Raw genomic sequence first — 16,233 nt, 5'->3', positions numbered from 1 at the left:
CCGGCTGGCGTTGGCTCTGTCGGACGTGGGGGAAGCTTCTACAGCTTCTCTCAGGCACCACCCCTGCAGCCCCCCCGCTACCAAAACCATGCCACGCCAACCCAATATGACTGTGTCCCCTTTGCGCGACTGCAGCTTGCTCATGCAGCTGACCCACAGAATGTTTAAGATACTGCTGGTGTTCTGCATAGCCTAAGCTGGCTTGTAAATACGGGGCATCGCTGCTTTTGTGCCCTTATGACTGCATCTAATGTTTTGAACCATATACCAGCCCATGGGGAAGTTTTGATGCATTTTAACTCGTTGTGAAACAGATTCTGTTTGTTTAGAATGGGATAGCAGAAGGTTTCTACATAAAGAATAAAACTGACAAATATTCTACTCATCTTCAGTAATTTCTGTATAGTTGGGAGATGTCACATAGCCTGTTTCTTCCCACCACTATTTTACAATTTTTTCTTTATTTGCTATCTTAAAAAAAAAAAAAAAGAAAAAAAAATTTGAAGTCAGCCCTCTGAGAATCTGCTGTGATTTTTCACTTGGAATTCAGAGCCCCCAATGTACTTAAAGAAAGGAACACATCTTAATCCTGTTTTGAAGTGCTGTGAAATTGGTACGCAGAGCGGTAGAGCAGCGGGCACACTACACCATTGCTTTTGCCACAGTGTCTGCATTGGAAAAAATACACCTTTCAATGAAAGTTTAGATTCTGTAGGAAAAGGGAAAAATTGTAGAGCAAGGTTAAGAACTTTGAGAAAGTATGATGAGCACTGTAAAAAAAAAATATCTTATTTTGGAAAATAGTAACATGCAACTTGAAATCTCCCATTGAAATCCATGGGAAAATAGATCATGCCAGAATATGAGTGGCTTAGTGACATTACCATTTTATGAATATGTAGAGAAATGATGCATTATACAATTACTTCAGAAATTTAGAAGGTAAGATGACCAAACCCCATCCATTGCTGCAAAGACTTTATCTTTACTTCATGTGTGGCCCCTGCCTATAGACAGGATCAGTGAGACTGTTACAAACTGTTTGCTTGGCTAAAACCAGCTGTGTAAAATCTGGCCATGCAGTAATATTCCTTCTCAACATTTTAAGCTCAACATGGGCAAAAAAATGTATTTGCCAACTTTTTGTGGGGTTGTAGTTGGTTTTCTTTATGATTATGATAGAGACAAAAGTACAATATGTACTCAGTCCTCAAAACCCAGTAAATTATTCTGCCTTGAGCTGAGCAGTGGGACAGCTTTTTCTAGATGGTCCTGTGCTCCATGATTGTTTACATTTAGATTTTTGTTTCACGTTTGGAATTCGTACCTCTGCTGCCTCTGTCACTTCAGTTTCTGGTAGTGATGCACTGCAAGGTATTTGAATTAGGATTTGCTTAAAGTTACCTATTCTCTGTTGTCATTTGTAAGGCAAGGAGGTTCCACAAGGAAGCCCTGGCATTCAAAACATGGTACAATTATTCCCAAATGTGAGTTGTGTGGATTTTGGTAGTCATCTCGCCAACTTCTTCCATTAAGTGCAACTGAATTAAAAAAAAAAAATCAGCACTGCTCTTCCTGTTAGACAAAAAAGTAATGGAGGAGCTGAAGTTCTATGTATTTCAACAAAAAAGCTCTCTTATGTCCCAGCAATCCATATTGAGATTGGAATGCATTAAACAGGGAGGGGAAGAAAAACCAGCATAGTATAAAGGTTTGTGCTTTTGGATTATTTCTATATTATTGGGAAAGATCTGCTGTAGCACGCTTTTAAGCTTCTTGATTTCTTAATACTTGGTACTTGATTCTTAAAATTCATTATTGAATCCTTAATGCCTTTAAGCTTCTATTCTCTCAATCAAGAACTTGCATTTGTGATTTACAATTCTTCTTAACACCACGCAGTACATGTACATTCCCAGAAGGCACCAAAATAAGGTAGCTGGGGGTGGGATGGAGTGGAATGGAGTGGAATGGGATGGAGTGGAATGGGATGGAGTGGAATGGGATGGAGTGGAATGGGATGGAATGGGATGGAGTGGAATGGAATGGAATGGAATGGAATGGAATGGAATGGAAGCTAGTAGGGAGAGTCCAAAGGGATACCACCCCACCCCATCTGACGAAGATGAACTGTTAGAAGAAAAGATGAATCCAACTCAAGAAAGCTTAGACCAGAATAGTCTCTGCAATCGAAAGGTCTTCATTTTTTGTCCAAGGAGGCCCTAAGGCTGGACTCGCCTCTCAAGCAGGTAGTTCGTTCAGGTGCAGTGAACCCAAACTCTTCGGCGTGTGCGCAAACCAGGCAGCACGAGCGTACCTGCCGTTTCACACAGCCCGCTTCCCAGGCAGGGTGCCCGCACAGGAGCTGTCATGGTTTCCCATAAATACGCATCACGTAAGGTTGAGGCATGAGGTATGAGGCAAAAGCACAGATCTTGTTTAGTGCTGGTTGTCCTTATTCTGAAATACACGTTTGAATTTAAATTCAGATGATCGTGGTGGAATCCCCATCCCTGGGGGGATTTAACAGCCGGGCAGATGAGGTGCTTAGGACCAAGGTTTAGTGGTGGGATGGCAGGGGTAGGGGAACGGTTGGACTTGATGATCTTAAAGGTCTTTTCCAACCTAAACGATTCTGTGATTCTATGATCCATGTTTTTCTAATTCTTAGGGGGTGTGTATATGTTAGTGTTTTGGTTCAAAACGTCAGAGCCTTTTTGAGGTGAATGTGAATCATCCCCATTTACTGTCCTTTGGTTCAAGTCCTGGAGCTCAGGTGGAGATCATGAACAATATTCCTTTCATGTGAAACTAGATTGGAAGAGAAATTCCAGGAGTGCTTCTAGCGCACGCCAGCTAATGGGAGTTCAGTGCCAGGCTGGAATTTCCATGAAGGGTAGTCCAGAAGTACACGGAGGATGGATGGCAGGAGCACAGGTACCAACTGCTCCTTCGCTTCATAAATCCAGTCCTGTTGCGGCCACGCTTCCTGCCCAGGGAAACAGAAAGAATCACTTAGGAAGCTCGGAATTTTTTGCACATTGTATTTCCGATCTTTGAGAAGCAGGCGGAGTGGGAGCAGGAATTGTGGGCAGAGTGGAAACTGAAATGGAAAGCTAAACATTTTTTTTTTTTTTTAATATCCTTTGAGTTCGCTGCAGTGCAAGCAGGCCACTTGAGGCACAAACAGCACCAAGCTGATGTGAGAGTATTCCAGAAGTCCTCAGTGGGATTTTTTTTTTCTATTTCATCTTTAATTATTAACTTGTTATCTCAAAAGTGTTTTTCAGGGAAAAAAAAGATGCGTAAGTGCCCTTAATACTGGCTTGCTGTGCATCTGCAAAGGACCACAATTAAACGACAATAGCTTGCTTTTTTTCCACAGTGGCTCGTAGCAGACCATGAGCATCAAATAGTCCTAAAATATTTTCCCATCTATTTTTAGCCAACAGAGGGTACACACAGAAGTGTAATTATAATAGAGCCTTCATTTGCCATTTATAATAGGGAGGGAATTCATGCCACTGGATGATTTTCCTCCGATTCCCTGCCAATACCAATTGCTTCTAACTAGCATATATAGTCAATTAGCAGCTTTATTCGGCTAGTGCGTACATCTGCAAGCACACCAAACAAATGACTGCTCCAAATACTGTGCCTGCCAATTACTGTGCTTAGAGGGATTTGGACAAAAGGAAGGGATGCGTGAATGCACTCCAGAGCAAGGTTTTTTCCTGTTGGGTTTTTTTTTTGTTGTGGGTTTTTGTTTGTGTTGGGTTTGATTTTTTTGTTGTTGTTGTTTAACAGTCCTCTTTTATCTGCTACCTTTGTCTTCTGTTTGTTTTCCTCCCTTCTCATACTACTCTCTGGAATGCTGGATGCTGATGAGAGAAAGCTCTTCAGAATGTCAATCAGTCATTTTCCATTAGCTCATTTAAGAATCGGATGCCCAAATTGGACTCGGAATAAGCCAGCTGTAGGCTACCCAATTATCAGGACTGAGCCATCCAGAGCTGTCTTCCTCTATCTGATAACATTTTTCCGTCGCGGGGATCTTCACTTGTTGAGCATTTTGTTAACCATCAGTAAAAGGTGTTGCTACTACCATGCAATGCTGTAGTTGTAATAGCTACATGTGCATATCTCTTCACAGAAAGAGAGGTAAAAGCAAGGTTGCTAATGAGTTTGTAGTCTGGATAAGAGAAATACAAGACAAAGCATGGCAATTCCGTTCTGGAGAAAAGTATCTAACCCCCACCCCCACCCCCCCAAATTAAAAAAAAGCTTCCAGGATGTGAGTACCCCTGCAGGACCACAGGTTAACGAGGAGCTTAGTAATGAAATGGAACTGTTTCATAGTGGGATGGAGTGACAAAAAAAGATAAGTAGAGAGAGGGAACAGACTTCAGAAGCTGCCTAAAATCCTTTCTGAGTTGTGACTGAGTTGTGACACCTCCTGCTTTGATCTGGGGCCGTTCTGGCAGGGAAACAAGAGGGTCCTGGAAAACAGAAGGTTTACTTCATGTTCATAACTCCCGTGAAATTTAAGTATCCCAAATAAAAATGATGCAAAGATAAATGTGGAAAGTTGGCTGAGTCAGAAGAGCTACCAGAAATTATGGCCACTGTTAGTGTCTGCTGTCTGACGGGGGAAAGATCGATGAGTTATTTGGATTTTTGTCCTCTCTATTCTTGCATCCTACTGATGAGATGACCTAAAATTGTTTAAGTTATGAGAGCTGACAAGATCAGAGACCATGGTAGTGTGGCTGCAGGGCAGTGAATTTTCTTGTTGAATTCACTGAAGTCTTGGGAAGTAAAATAACAGAAATAGGTCTGAAACTTAGGCATCCACCCAGACTTGAAAAAAAAACCCCAACACCTGGAAGGATAAAGTCTTCTGTGATTCCTGCACAAATACTTTTTTTGAACACTCGTGCAAAATTAGATCATACTGAGATAATTTGCAAAAATATTTGGAGCAACCATTCAGCATTCTCTTCTGCCACAATTATCTGGAGGGAAAAGCTCCTTATTATGGAATTAGTACCAGTTACGCTAACGGGGACAGCCCAGGAGAAGTACGCCATGAATAAAAGGAAAAAATTGGGCCCTCATAGGTGAAAGCATCTTAAAAAGACACCTGTCTTTCCCCCTTTAATTTGCAATATTAGATTTTTAACGTTTTCTCTGCTTATCTGAAGACACCTGTACATCCAAGCCTCCTCCGTATGACACAGCAGATCAGTCATTGTATTTCAGTAGTTTTTTTACACAGGTGAATTGAAATGCAGAAACGTACTGATCCACCCGGAAATGTACAGCACAGAACCTGACCAAAACTTTGGGTTGTGGCGTGGCTTGGCTCTGTATTTTAATGAGGCGAATGTTCTTTCAGCCAAGTGGTATGTTAATCTGCAAACAGAGAGAGAAGAAAGTTCTCGGAAAGTGGCTGAAGCGCACTCCTACTACAATGAACAAATACAGGAAGGGGTATTTATGAAAAAAATAAAGTTCAAATTAGCGTTGAATGTGAAGTATTGAGTGTGAACGTCAGGTTTGCTCTTTCTGCATTTTTCTTTACTTTTACACGTGCCGCACGTGTACCCTTCCACCAGCTAGAATCTCACTGAATAACAGGTATCTTCTCTGTTGGCCTGGGTCATGAAACCCACCAACAGTTACCAGAATTATCTTCTAATTTTTTTAATTCTTTCCAGGGTTCCCCAGGGGAACGTGGAGCAGCAGGCACTGCTGGCCCAATTGGTCTACCAGGTCGCCCTGGACCTCAGGGTCCTCCAGGCCCCGCAGGGGAGAAGGGTGCTCCCGTAAGTATTCAGAGTCACATAAAACTTACCACACCACAGACTTCTCATTACAGAATGTTACTTTTCCCCAGTCTAGTATTTGCCTTTCAAACATATCCTCAGAATACCTGACCCACTCCTTTATATTTACAGTTAGGTAAATAGTAAGACGTTTACTGTCCTACCCTCTAACCACCAAGAGGGGTTAAACCCGTTATTATCGCAGCAGGGAGTGAATATAATAAAAAATTGTCAAATCAGTCGTTCATTAAAACCTTGTACCTGGCCACTGTGCATTAGAGTCAAGCGTATGTGTCATCAGCTTCCCTTATTGCTTAGTAAAATTTTCTGATACGTTCTCTTCCCTTTATAGTTTCCTTTCTGTTGTGGGTTTTTGTGTTGTTTTTTTTTTAAATTTTGTATTGGTAATGTGACTGCCTGTACTGAGATCTTCATTAGTCTCCTGTGGTAATGTGGTTCACTTCCTTTTCTTCAAAACCAGGGTGAAAAAGGTCCTCAAGGTCCAGCTGGACGCGATGGAGTACAGGGTCCTGTAGGGCTCCCTGGTCCTGCTGGTCCTAGTGGTTCTCCTGGAGAAGATGGTGACAAGGTGAATCGTTATCATTGGTATTAGTGCATCTGTGAGAAGGTCCAGCAGTACAGTTCTCTGGCTGTAGCTTTCCTCACAATAAATATGGTGACGAAGCAAGTGTCAGCCCTGCCTCTCCCACGCTCCCTCCACCCACTTCAAAAAAAACTAAAAACCCCTTCTATAACCAGATGTCTGAGGGACAGATGCCATGGGCCATTGGGATCTGTGTTCAAGAACTAGCAGACTAACATTTATCCTGGCAAAGAAACAAGGAAGAAAGTGCGGCAAAATAAATCAAGGCACATGATGTCAAAATTGATTTTTGCTAATTTTAGAAACTTGGTTTGCTGAATGCGTAAGATAAAATATTCTCCGTAATGTATAGTGATTTGGAACCGCTGTTGATAGGTTGAGGCTGTCAAAATAGTATGTTGACAGCAGAGGTATTCTGTTGACTCATGGCAGAATTTAGGACACGGCACCTTTCGGGATCATCTTGAATGTTTGCTGGATCCAGCGCTGTTCTGTGAGTTAGCACAGGGTAAAGGTAAAGACTTTGAGGCTCATTTTTATGATGCAGAAGTGTTATTTATCCCACAGAGAGTATTTTCTGTGATTTAATTTAATCGTCTTTTATTATTTATAAAGAAAACTTTTTTTTTTTCCCTCCTGACATGCTTTCCTGGTGATTTGAATAATTCTGAAGTTCTGAAATATTGTACCCTCCAGTGAGAAGCAGGTGCTCGGTCCCATACAGTTAGAGGAGTCTGTAAATCAGGGTGCTTTCATTATAAGTTCATACTGAAGGTGACATGAGGAGCACAATTTCCTTTATTTAGAGCTCCATGGCACTATACTTCAAAGCCAGGTCTTGTTGCCCTTTGCAGTATAGCGATCAATATCTGGATTAATATGACACACTATTGATCGATGCAGAATCGCCCCCTTTAGGCCTTCACCCTTGAAGCAGCAGCATAAAACACAGAATAATCAGATCAAAGGGAACCGTTAAAGACACTGCGGTATTGACTTCAGCTAAATGTGAAGGAGACTATTTTAAACAAGGAGTTTAACTTTTAACTTTCCATTACAGGGTGAAATCGGTGAACCGGGTCAGAAAGGTAGTAAAGGTGACAAGGGAGAAAACGTGAGTAGCAAAATCCTTTATCCATTACATTCTTCATAAATAAAAGTATTTGTGCGTGAAGTATGCAGGTGGCCTTGCTACATTGATGAACAGAAACAAAGACACGCTTAAAAAATGTTTCTTCAAAATAACGTTGAGTTTTAACGCAGCACTGGAGGTTTGTACTTACAGAGCCACGCATGTATCGGGTATTTCTCATAGTCCTTGAGCTTATGGAATCATTAAAAAATAGATAGGTATACTTCATTCCTAAGCACCCTTCCTGTATCATTTTAATTCATCTGTTCTACATTTGAACTGGGAGAGACCAAGAATGTACACACGTTCTCTTACTGGGTTTCAGTTGACTTCACTGACCAGGTTGTGGAACACCCCGGCCTTAGCTTCTTAGCCGTAGTGATGGAGAACGTGATGACTCAGTAAAGAAATCCACTAATACAGTTTTAAAATTTTTAAAGAATATCGAATTCTTGGAGGGAACGCTTAACCGATCACAGCATTTCAGAACAGGGACGACCTCAGATGAAATGGCATATACAAGTTTTCAAATGTTATTGCTAGGCTTATTAGTGAACTCAGGACTAATCAGGCTTCTACTGATTTAATTTGAAATCTTTTTGTCTTCAAAGTTATTTCTAAAGTTCAAGCCCTTCCCCTTGGCATTGAGGCCAGAAATATAAAAATAAGCTTTCTTCACTATAAAATTTGAAGCTAGAGAGAATAAAACTGGCATTTTTCTTTGTGTTTGATTTTGGTTTCTTTCCCAAAAATTCAGAAAAGGGTTTTTTTCACTGTTGTTCAAGATAAACTGGCATTTTACTTGGATATTCTTCCTTAAGGAAAAATGGAAAAGTAATTACAGCAAGATTTTTTAAAATTATTATTATATCAATATTCGCAGTCAGCAAAGTTCAGAACTCAACACAGGAGTATTCATAACTCAGCATATTTACTATCTTGAAAGCACTGTGTGCTTATTATGATTAACAACTTACAGAGCGTCATAAAAGTAGATTGCTTCTAAAAATGGCACCAAATGTATGGCTTACACATAATCAGATTATGTTTTATAGGAGGATACATGCAAATTCAAGCAAATCACAGTTTTATGATAATTTCATAGAAGAAAATGTGGAGGCAAAACATGCAAAAAAATGACAAGGGGATTTTTTTTGTTTGTAAGGATAAGCTTGTGCTTTGCAGTTATTCTGGGCAAAAGAGTTCTGCAGTTCCCAGTGCAGAAAACTCAGACTTTTCACAATCCTATTTTAATAGATGAAATCACAAGTGCAATAATAAACTATTTGTAATGTCCTGTTAACACAAGGAATGCAATGTGGTATATATGGATGAGAGAGCACTTCTATTATAAACCCCAGCTTTCCAAGAAACATCTATGTAACCCAAGCTGTCAGCAAATTTTCAGGCTAAAATTACTCTTGCATAATCTGAGCTGAATGCTTTGGTTAACTTGGTAAAATTAATTTATCAGATTAAAACATTTTTGAAAGTCAGGATTGAAACTATGGACTTGTTCCCAGTTAACTGAAAAATCATAGAATCATAGAATCATCTAGGTTGGAAAAGACCCTTAAGATCATCGAGTCCAACCGTTCCCCTAACCCTGCCATCCCACCACTAAACCCTGTCCCTAAGCACCTCATCTACCCATCTTTTAAATCCCCCCAGGGATGGGGACTCCACCACCTCCCTGGGCAGCCCCTTCCAGAGCCTGACAGCCCTTTCTGTGAAGAAATTTTTCCTAATGTCCAACCTAACCCTGCCCTGGCACAGCTTCAAACCATTCCCCCTCAATCTTAATCTAGTTGCTGTTGCAGTTGTAAACCAGCTGTGGGATACGTAGAGGTGTAGATGCAGCTCCTCTTCATCCACCTAATGAGGTTCACCACAGCACGGGCCCCGTGCATGCAGAAGGATCTGGTGTTTAAAGGAAGGGGCTCATAGAATCATAGAATCGTTTGGGTTGGCAAAGCCCTTTAAGCTCCCCCAGCCCAACCGTTCCCCTACCCCTGCCATCCCACCCCCAAACCCTGGCCCTCAGCACCGCCTCTGCCCGGCTGTTAAATCCCCCCAGGGCTGGGGACTCGACCCCTTCCCTGGGCAGCCCCTTCCAGCCCCTGACAGCCCCAAGGGGAAGGAATTGTTCCCCATGGCCAACCTCACCCTGCCCTGGCACAACTTGAGGCCGGTGCCCCTCGTCCTAAAGAGCAAGCACATGAAACAGGCCATGGCCCAGTTCCACTTTGGGCGTTGCATGTGATCCCATGCACACCCTTCCCATTTCCCCTTCACCATGCCTCTTCGTTAGAGATGCTTCTGCCTCAGAGAAATTCGGAAAACCCACGTGCTGCCCTTTTCTATTTCAGAGCATTTTGGCATAGGTGGTTACGCCCAGCATTAGACTGTGGCCGCAGTTCCCATAGGGAGTCCCAGTGTCTTTGGGCAGGTTCCAGCAGACCTGCTTTACAAATAAAGTGTCAGCATAATCATCTGGGAATTTATCCCGTGCTCTCGGTCTCAAGGTTTAAGGTATTTGGGAACGTAGTATATTTTCCTTGAAATGCAGTGTTGAGCGCTCAGGCCTGCTTGGCTGATGTGAATGTTACCCCGTTTGCAGCCCTGTCCCTCATTTTTGCTCTCATTGCTGTCGTTCAACCCTGGCAACCCGGGAATGTGTTTATAGCAAATCTGCTTTCCTTTCAACACGCTGACAGATGTGTATTGGGGCGGGGAGGAGAGGCCTTGTAGGTCACCTCGGAGAGATTCTGAAGGGGAAGCGAGTACCTCGTTCTGCAATCACAGGGCGTAAGGAACAGGTATTCACGGTGCCCGGACACCCACGAGAGCCCTGGTGGGAATTTAGAGCCTCATCACAGCAGGGACCCTGGGCACAGCAGGACTGATCCCTCCTTCCTGTTTAAGAGGAGCTGGAAACATCTCCAATTCCCAGTTGAAACCAGCAAGGGTTTATGTTTGGGGGTTTAACTATGCTGTGCCTAACAAAAACTACCACGTTACCATATCCTAGCTAGGGACAGCACAATTTTGTTGTTGATGTGTGTCCTCTCTTGAGCTTCAAAGCCTCCCCTGCTACCACAGGTGCCTCTATTAACCACAGATTCTCTCCTGATGATTCTAATCGGCCTCTCTCCGTTTGCCCACCAGAGCAATGGGAAAAAAAAAAAGACTGGCCATGCATCCAAATAACTTCTCATTAATCAATTGCAAAGTACCTTCCAACGATACCTTATATCAAAATGAGTATTTACATGAGATTAAAAATGTGTAGGTCTCATTCCGGGCCCTTTAAAATGAAGGAGCAGGTAGAAGCATCCTGAAATAATCCATTCCAATATGATTTCTTTTTAAAATTCACGCATGCTAATTCCCTTTCTCATGGTACCCCTCCCAGTCAATGGGACATTCCTAGGGGTCCTTTCGTTTAGGTACATCACCATAGAGGCTGAAAAGCTTTGCTTCAACTGTTGCCATCAGGTATGGGATGAAAAGAACATTATAAAAGAGAAAAAGTATGTAGCTGGTCACTTCAAACTCCCTAGAAAATAAGATACTCTAAAATATGTATAGAACCCAAAGAAAGAAACACACTACAAGATTTAAGTAGTCCCTTGCCCTAATCTCCCTATAAAGGGCAGAATAATCTAATTTTAGCCCTAGGAAGGTCTTTGCATCCAAGCATTATTCTGCACTAAATTAGAATTCCCAGCCTAGAAGCTGCAGACAACTTCTTGGTCATCTGAACTAGCAGCCCAGAATTTGGCTGTGTCCAGGTGTAGGCTTTTGTGCTTCCTTAGCTTCCCTCCTTATCAGTCGAATCTCTCCAGCTGCTGTAAAAACCAGATTCAACCCAGCCCGTAATTGTAGCCCCATCATAAACAAGCGTCTTGCATCCCCATGCTCTCGGTGTTAGAGATCTTCCTCACATCACATCTGCATAACTGACTTCTAAATTATGCACAATATAACTTAGGATGTTATTATGCTGGAAGGAGACTGAAAAAATTAAGAAGTTCCTCTCAGACATATTTTCTTGCCAGTCTGTTGAAGAGACTCAATGTCAGAGAGAATGTGACCCCCAGTGCTCAATAAGAATGTACACTTTTTCATGTCTCCTGGAAGTCAAAAAAAGCTTCGTGCTCTTGCAAAAATGCTTTGCAATTTCATAAAAAAGCAACCCAAATAATAAACATTCCATTTAAAGATAGGTTGTTATCAGGTGCTTTAAAGGCTGACTTTTTTGGCACGAATCTCATTGAAAGGTCTGATACTTTTATTTTATTCATTTTATTAATTATTTATATTTTATTTTTATATATTATTATATATCATTAGATATAATATAATTGTTATTTTTTCCATTTTGATTCATGTTTGCATGGGAATTGACTTTAAATATTGTGAAACATTACAAATGTGCTTTCAAGAAATGCCAGTATTAAGTCTATTACAGATGTGCAGATCTTTGAGCGATAAATAATGACTGTTTGCCCTGAACGAAGAGACGTGTGAATAATGCTGCATTCTCTGTGGAGACATGGAGAAATGCTTAACAGACCTTGATGGTGCAAACAGGGCTGTCTCTGTAGTTGCTTTTAACTCACTCCAGGTGCCGCAATCACTAACTTTTCCTTTTGGATGTTGGTTTGTTGCAGGGTCCTCCAGGTCCACCAGGTCTGCAGGGTCCTGTCGGTGCCCCTGGCATAGCCGTAAGTAGCTTATTCAGAGCAAACCCTCATCTTGCCGTAACTCACCTGATCATAGAATGATAGAATGTTTTGGGTGGGAAGGGACCCCCAGAGGTCACCCAGCCCAACCCCCCTGCAGGAGCAGGGACACCTTCAACCAGATCAGGTTGCTCAGAGCCCCGTCCAACCTGGTCTTGTCAGGGTGCTTAGGAGTTCTTTGAACTGCATCCTCCTTACTCAGGAATATATTTAACAGGTCTTTCGATGTCCTCTTCCATGCAGTTGTTTACTGTAAACAAGCCTGCGTAGGTGTTACTTTATTTCAGATTTACAGCTGGGCAGTAATTTGAAGGAGTTATTAAAAATGAACCAGTGTAAATAGCGAATGGGGCCCATCCTTGCAGTGAATCATAGAGTCATAGAATGTTTTGGGTTGGAAGGGGCCCCTAGAGGTCATCTAGTCCAACCCCCCTGCAGGGAGCAGGGACACCGCTAACCAGATCAGGTTGCTCACAGCCCCGTCCAACCTGGTCCTGAATGTCTGTGACAGTTTATATGCCAGCCAGCAGTAAAATCAGCTCAGTACCAGGTGCATTTAAAAGAGAGCATCTCTTTTTAAAATCTACCTGATACCAGGTGGATTGATTTTTATTTTCAGTTAGAAGGCTTTGAATTCTTCTACCATGAAGATTGGTAGAACTATATGCTACTCATACTTACTACTATATAGGTATTCAACAGCCAGAATGCGTATGCAGATGTGAAAGAGTAGGGGTCTTCAGGGAAAACTTTTTGAGCCGACCAGGCCACGTGCTGGTGTTCTATTTGTATTACAGATTTCTTTCAACCCAGGTGGAGTACCTGCACTTTTAAAAAAGACACTAGGAGTGATTCTGAGCCTTCTCATAGCTGTTTTCTGTAATTATCAGATCTGTGATATTTTTGCTTTTTGCTGTTTCCAAACAGGGAGGTGATGGGGAGCCAGGCCCAAGAGGTCAACAAGGGATGTTTGGGCAAAAAGGTGATGAAGGTCCTCGAGGCTTCCCCGGCCCTCCAGGGCCTATTGGCTTACAGGTAAAGTCCTTTATTATTTTACCCTCCACCTGTAAGAACCATGATTTTGGTGTCAGAAACTGAATGAGCGTTCTTTTATTAAAAAACTGATAGCATCAGTTAATAAGAACTGAAAGATCCCGTATTCATCGAGTTCATGCATCAATGGCAGATTTAACGCTGAAGGAGATGGGCACGATGCTCCGAAACTGAACTCCTGGCTACCAGCGGCTTTAGAATTTCATTCAGTAACTCATTCCTTTATAGAGTCCAATGATTTCTGTATTAACAGGAGCACTTCTTTTTACTGGAGGTACACGTTTTAAATAAAAGACCCAACCTGGAGGAGTACTAAACACATCCTCGACATTTAGCGTATCCTCCCAGTAGGTTTTGGCGACGTGGCGTGTTTCCCGGTGATGCCATTGCAGACACTACTTGTGTTCTGAAAGATCGGCAGAACTCCGTGGAGTTTTTACACTGCTGCCATCTTTGGCACCTTCCTGTAGTTTTATCTCTCTTCCTCTTAAAATTGTTATTTTATGAGTCAAAAAAACCCTCAAAGCAAGCATACAGTAAAATGTCGGCTTCTCACTGCCGCATCCAGGGAATTACAGTTGAAACATCCTGCTTTGTCAGAAAGCTGTAGCAAAACAAAGAACAAGACGTTGAGGACCTTTGCTTCATTTCCATGTAATTACCATGAGAGGACAGAGCTCTTTGAAGCTATTTCTAATCCATGCATTTAGCTGTGCTGTGAATCATATACGCTCCCTTTTAAAAAATGGGAAATCACAACAGCAGTGTTTGAACATACGAAACAGGCTGTCTCCTTCCCATCTACCCTGCGTGAGCTGACTCAGCTCTTTTGCTAAGCCCAGCCTAACCTGGGCCTGTCATTTTTTTAAATTCTATTACATAATGCAGTTCACAAAACTGACAATGAAGTTTCTAAAATATTGTAAACCTCCATGGAAGACAAACAGTTCATGACTGCACCAACACGTATGTCTTGTGTAGAATCATACTGCCTTTGAAACTGAAAACATCTTCATTTTCAGAAATAGTAACTCAGAAAAAACTGACTCCTGAATTTTATTGTGAATTGTTAAGTTTTTTACTATTTTAAAGAGAGTGAAATAAAATGATCCTTGTTATTCTTCTCAGATTTAGGATACCATTTCAACTGGGGTTTCTCAATAAAGCCCACCTTCACATTTTAAATTTAATGAGCACTGAGCTACATAAATATAAAAATCAATTGGGTTGAGACTTACGCAAATGAAATATTTCAGATGAGGAATTTTATTTCTCTGATTAAGATTTTAACTTGAATATGTTGGACCGAGCTCCCATATATGCTCATGGCATTGAAGTACCACTGAGAAATCAGGAATTCCTTTTATTCAGTAATGCAATTCTCATGGTAATTATGAACTGCTGGGGTGCAACAGCTTTCTCTCTTACATATAATATCCTGTGCTAACTATAACACACTTACTTCAGTTAAATTCTACTGATACTACTTATATTGGCTATTTTGTTCATAAAAGTGAACATTAGTAATTTTCAGTATTTATTACCTTAATTGTGTATTTCCTTGCTATTTAATTGTGAGGGTATTTTCAAAAATGAGGAAGTTTCTAACAAAAGGAGTTGAAAGTAAAGAAAAATCTGGAAAACTCTGTGGGCCTATCTAGGTTATCTTATAGTCAATTTATGGCAATTTTACTTACATTTTGAAATATTAAATGACAAATGCCTCAATTACTTCTTGCCAAAAGGCACTGAAAGGGCTCCCAAAATACCATGTCCAGCAATGCATGAAATTCCGATTCAGTGGAATCAGTTGGAGTTTTTCAATGTTGAAATAGCTCGTTGAATGGCTCTGGAAAGTCTTTTCAAAGCCAGAAATGTCACGTAAATGTTTAATTGCCTTTGAAGTTTCATAAATACCTGCTCTGCAAGGAGCTGAATAAGCTGTCCAGGTTTATCATGACCATGAACCGTAATGGATAAGGCATTCAACTTTTTAAGCTAAATGTCTTTTTATATCCCTGGGGTAGGACTTCATGGAGTGCTGGCAACTGGAAGACCTAGTTTATTTGAGGTGGGATCCAGCTGCCTAAAGACTAGTCATCTAGTCTAAGCCTAGGCTTCGGCTCTAATCGCTCTTTAGAACAATTAGCTACAAAATCGTTATTTAAAACTCCTCACAGTGAAGGAAAAAGTTCGAGTGAATTCAGATTTCGTTTGTTGAACTATTACAAGGTCACCAAAAGTAAACATGACGAAATTTAGACAATAATAAAGCTACCTGTTACCGTAACCCTGGCATTGCTGCTCAGCAGGTGCTGTAATCAATACACGTTACTGAAGGCAGTACCGTAGGCTATGGGCTTCCATTTTAATAGAATACAGTCTAGTTGGTTTTTTTTTTTTAAATAAGCAGGGATTACACAGAAGAACCACTGTGTCAGCACATGAACTAAAGCTGCCTTTTTTCATGCTGGTTGTCTAACAGTAAAGAGGCTCGCACGCCAACCGCAATGCGCTGGCAGGTCGGCCGAGCTCTCGCAGCAGTAGGCAACCGAGCCGTACATCACTGTTAGGAGAGGTACATCTGAATTTTGACAAGTCTTTCTACGGCTCCGATTGTGTGGAAGCAGGAGAGCAGCTGAGGAATGGGTACAGTGTTGGCTAACTTTATGCTTCATACTTTCTGATACAGCTTCATGGCAAAGATGGCACACGGTGCTTTCCGGTCTGGTTAGCTATAGCTTGAGACATCCTTTGAAAGCAGCAGAACCCAGGAGGGTTAAAACCAGCTCCTCATGTAACGTAAATCAATACGATGCCATTGACCTCAGATCCAGGATCTGCTTTGTATAGAAGCCGAGCTTTGAT

The 16,233-nt window shown here is 41.5% G+C and overlaps 1 protein-coding gene across 1 annotated transcript in view; it reads left to right on the top strand.

The window, feature by feature from the left end:
• The window catches only part of COL11A1 (collagen type XI alpha 1 chain), a 146,073-nt gene that overhangs the window by 95,072 nt on the left and 34,768 nt on the right, over nucleotides 1-16,233 (top strand). The window contains exons 43-47 of the mRNA XM_035902871.1: nucleotides 5,721-5,828; nucleotides 6,310-6,417; nucleotides 7,493-7,546; nucleotides 12,241-12,294; nucleotides 13,240-13,347. Of these exons, the coding sequence (XP_035758764.1) occupies nucleotides 5,721-5,828; nucleotides 6,310-6,417; nucleotides 7,493-7,546; nucleotides 12,241-12,294; nucleotides 13,240-13,347 (432 nt within the window). The remainder of the gene's footprint in view (nucleotides 1-5,720; nucleotides 5,829-6,309; nucleotides 6,418-7,492; nucleotides 7,547-12,240; nucleotides 12,295-13,239; nucleotides 13,348-16,233) is intronic.

This window comes from Egretta garzetta, unplaced genomic scaffold (assembly GCF_000687185.1).
Source record: "Egretta garzetta isolate BGI_Z169 unplaced genomic scaffold, ASM68718v1 scaffold149, whole genome shotgun sequence".
Taxonomy (NCBI): Eukaryota; Metazoa; Chordata; class Aves; order Pelecaniformes; family Ardeidae; genus Egretta; species Egretta garzetta.
This window is presented reverse-complemented; position numbering and strand designations above follow the sequence as displayed.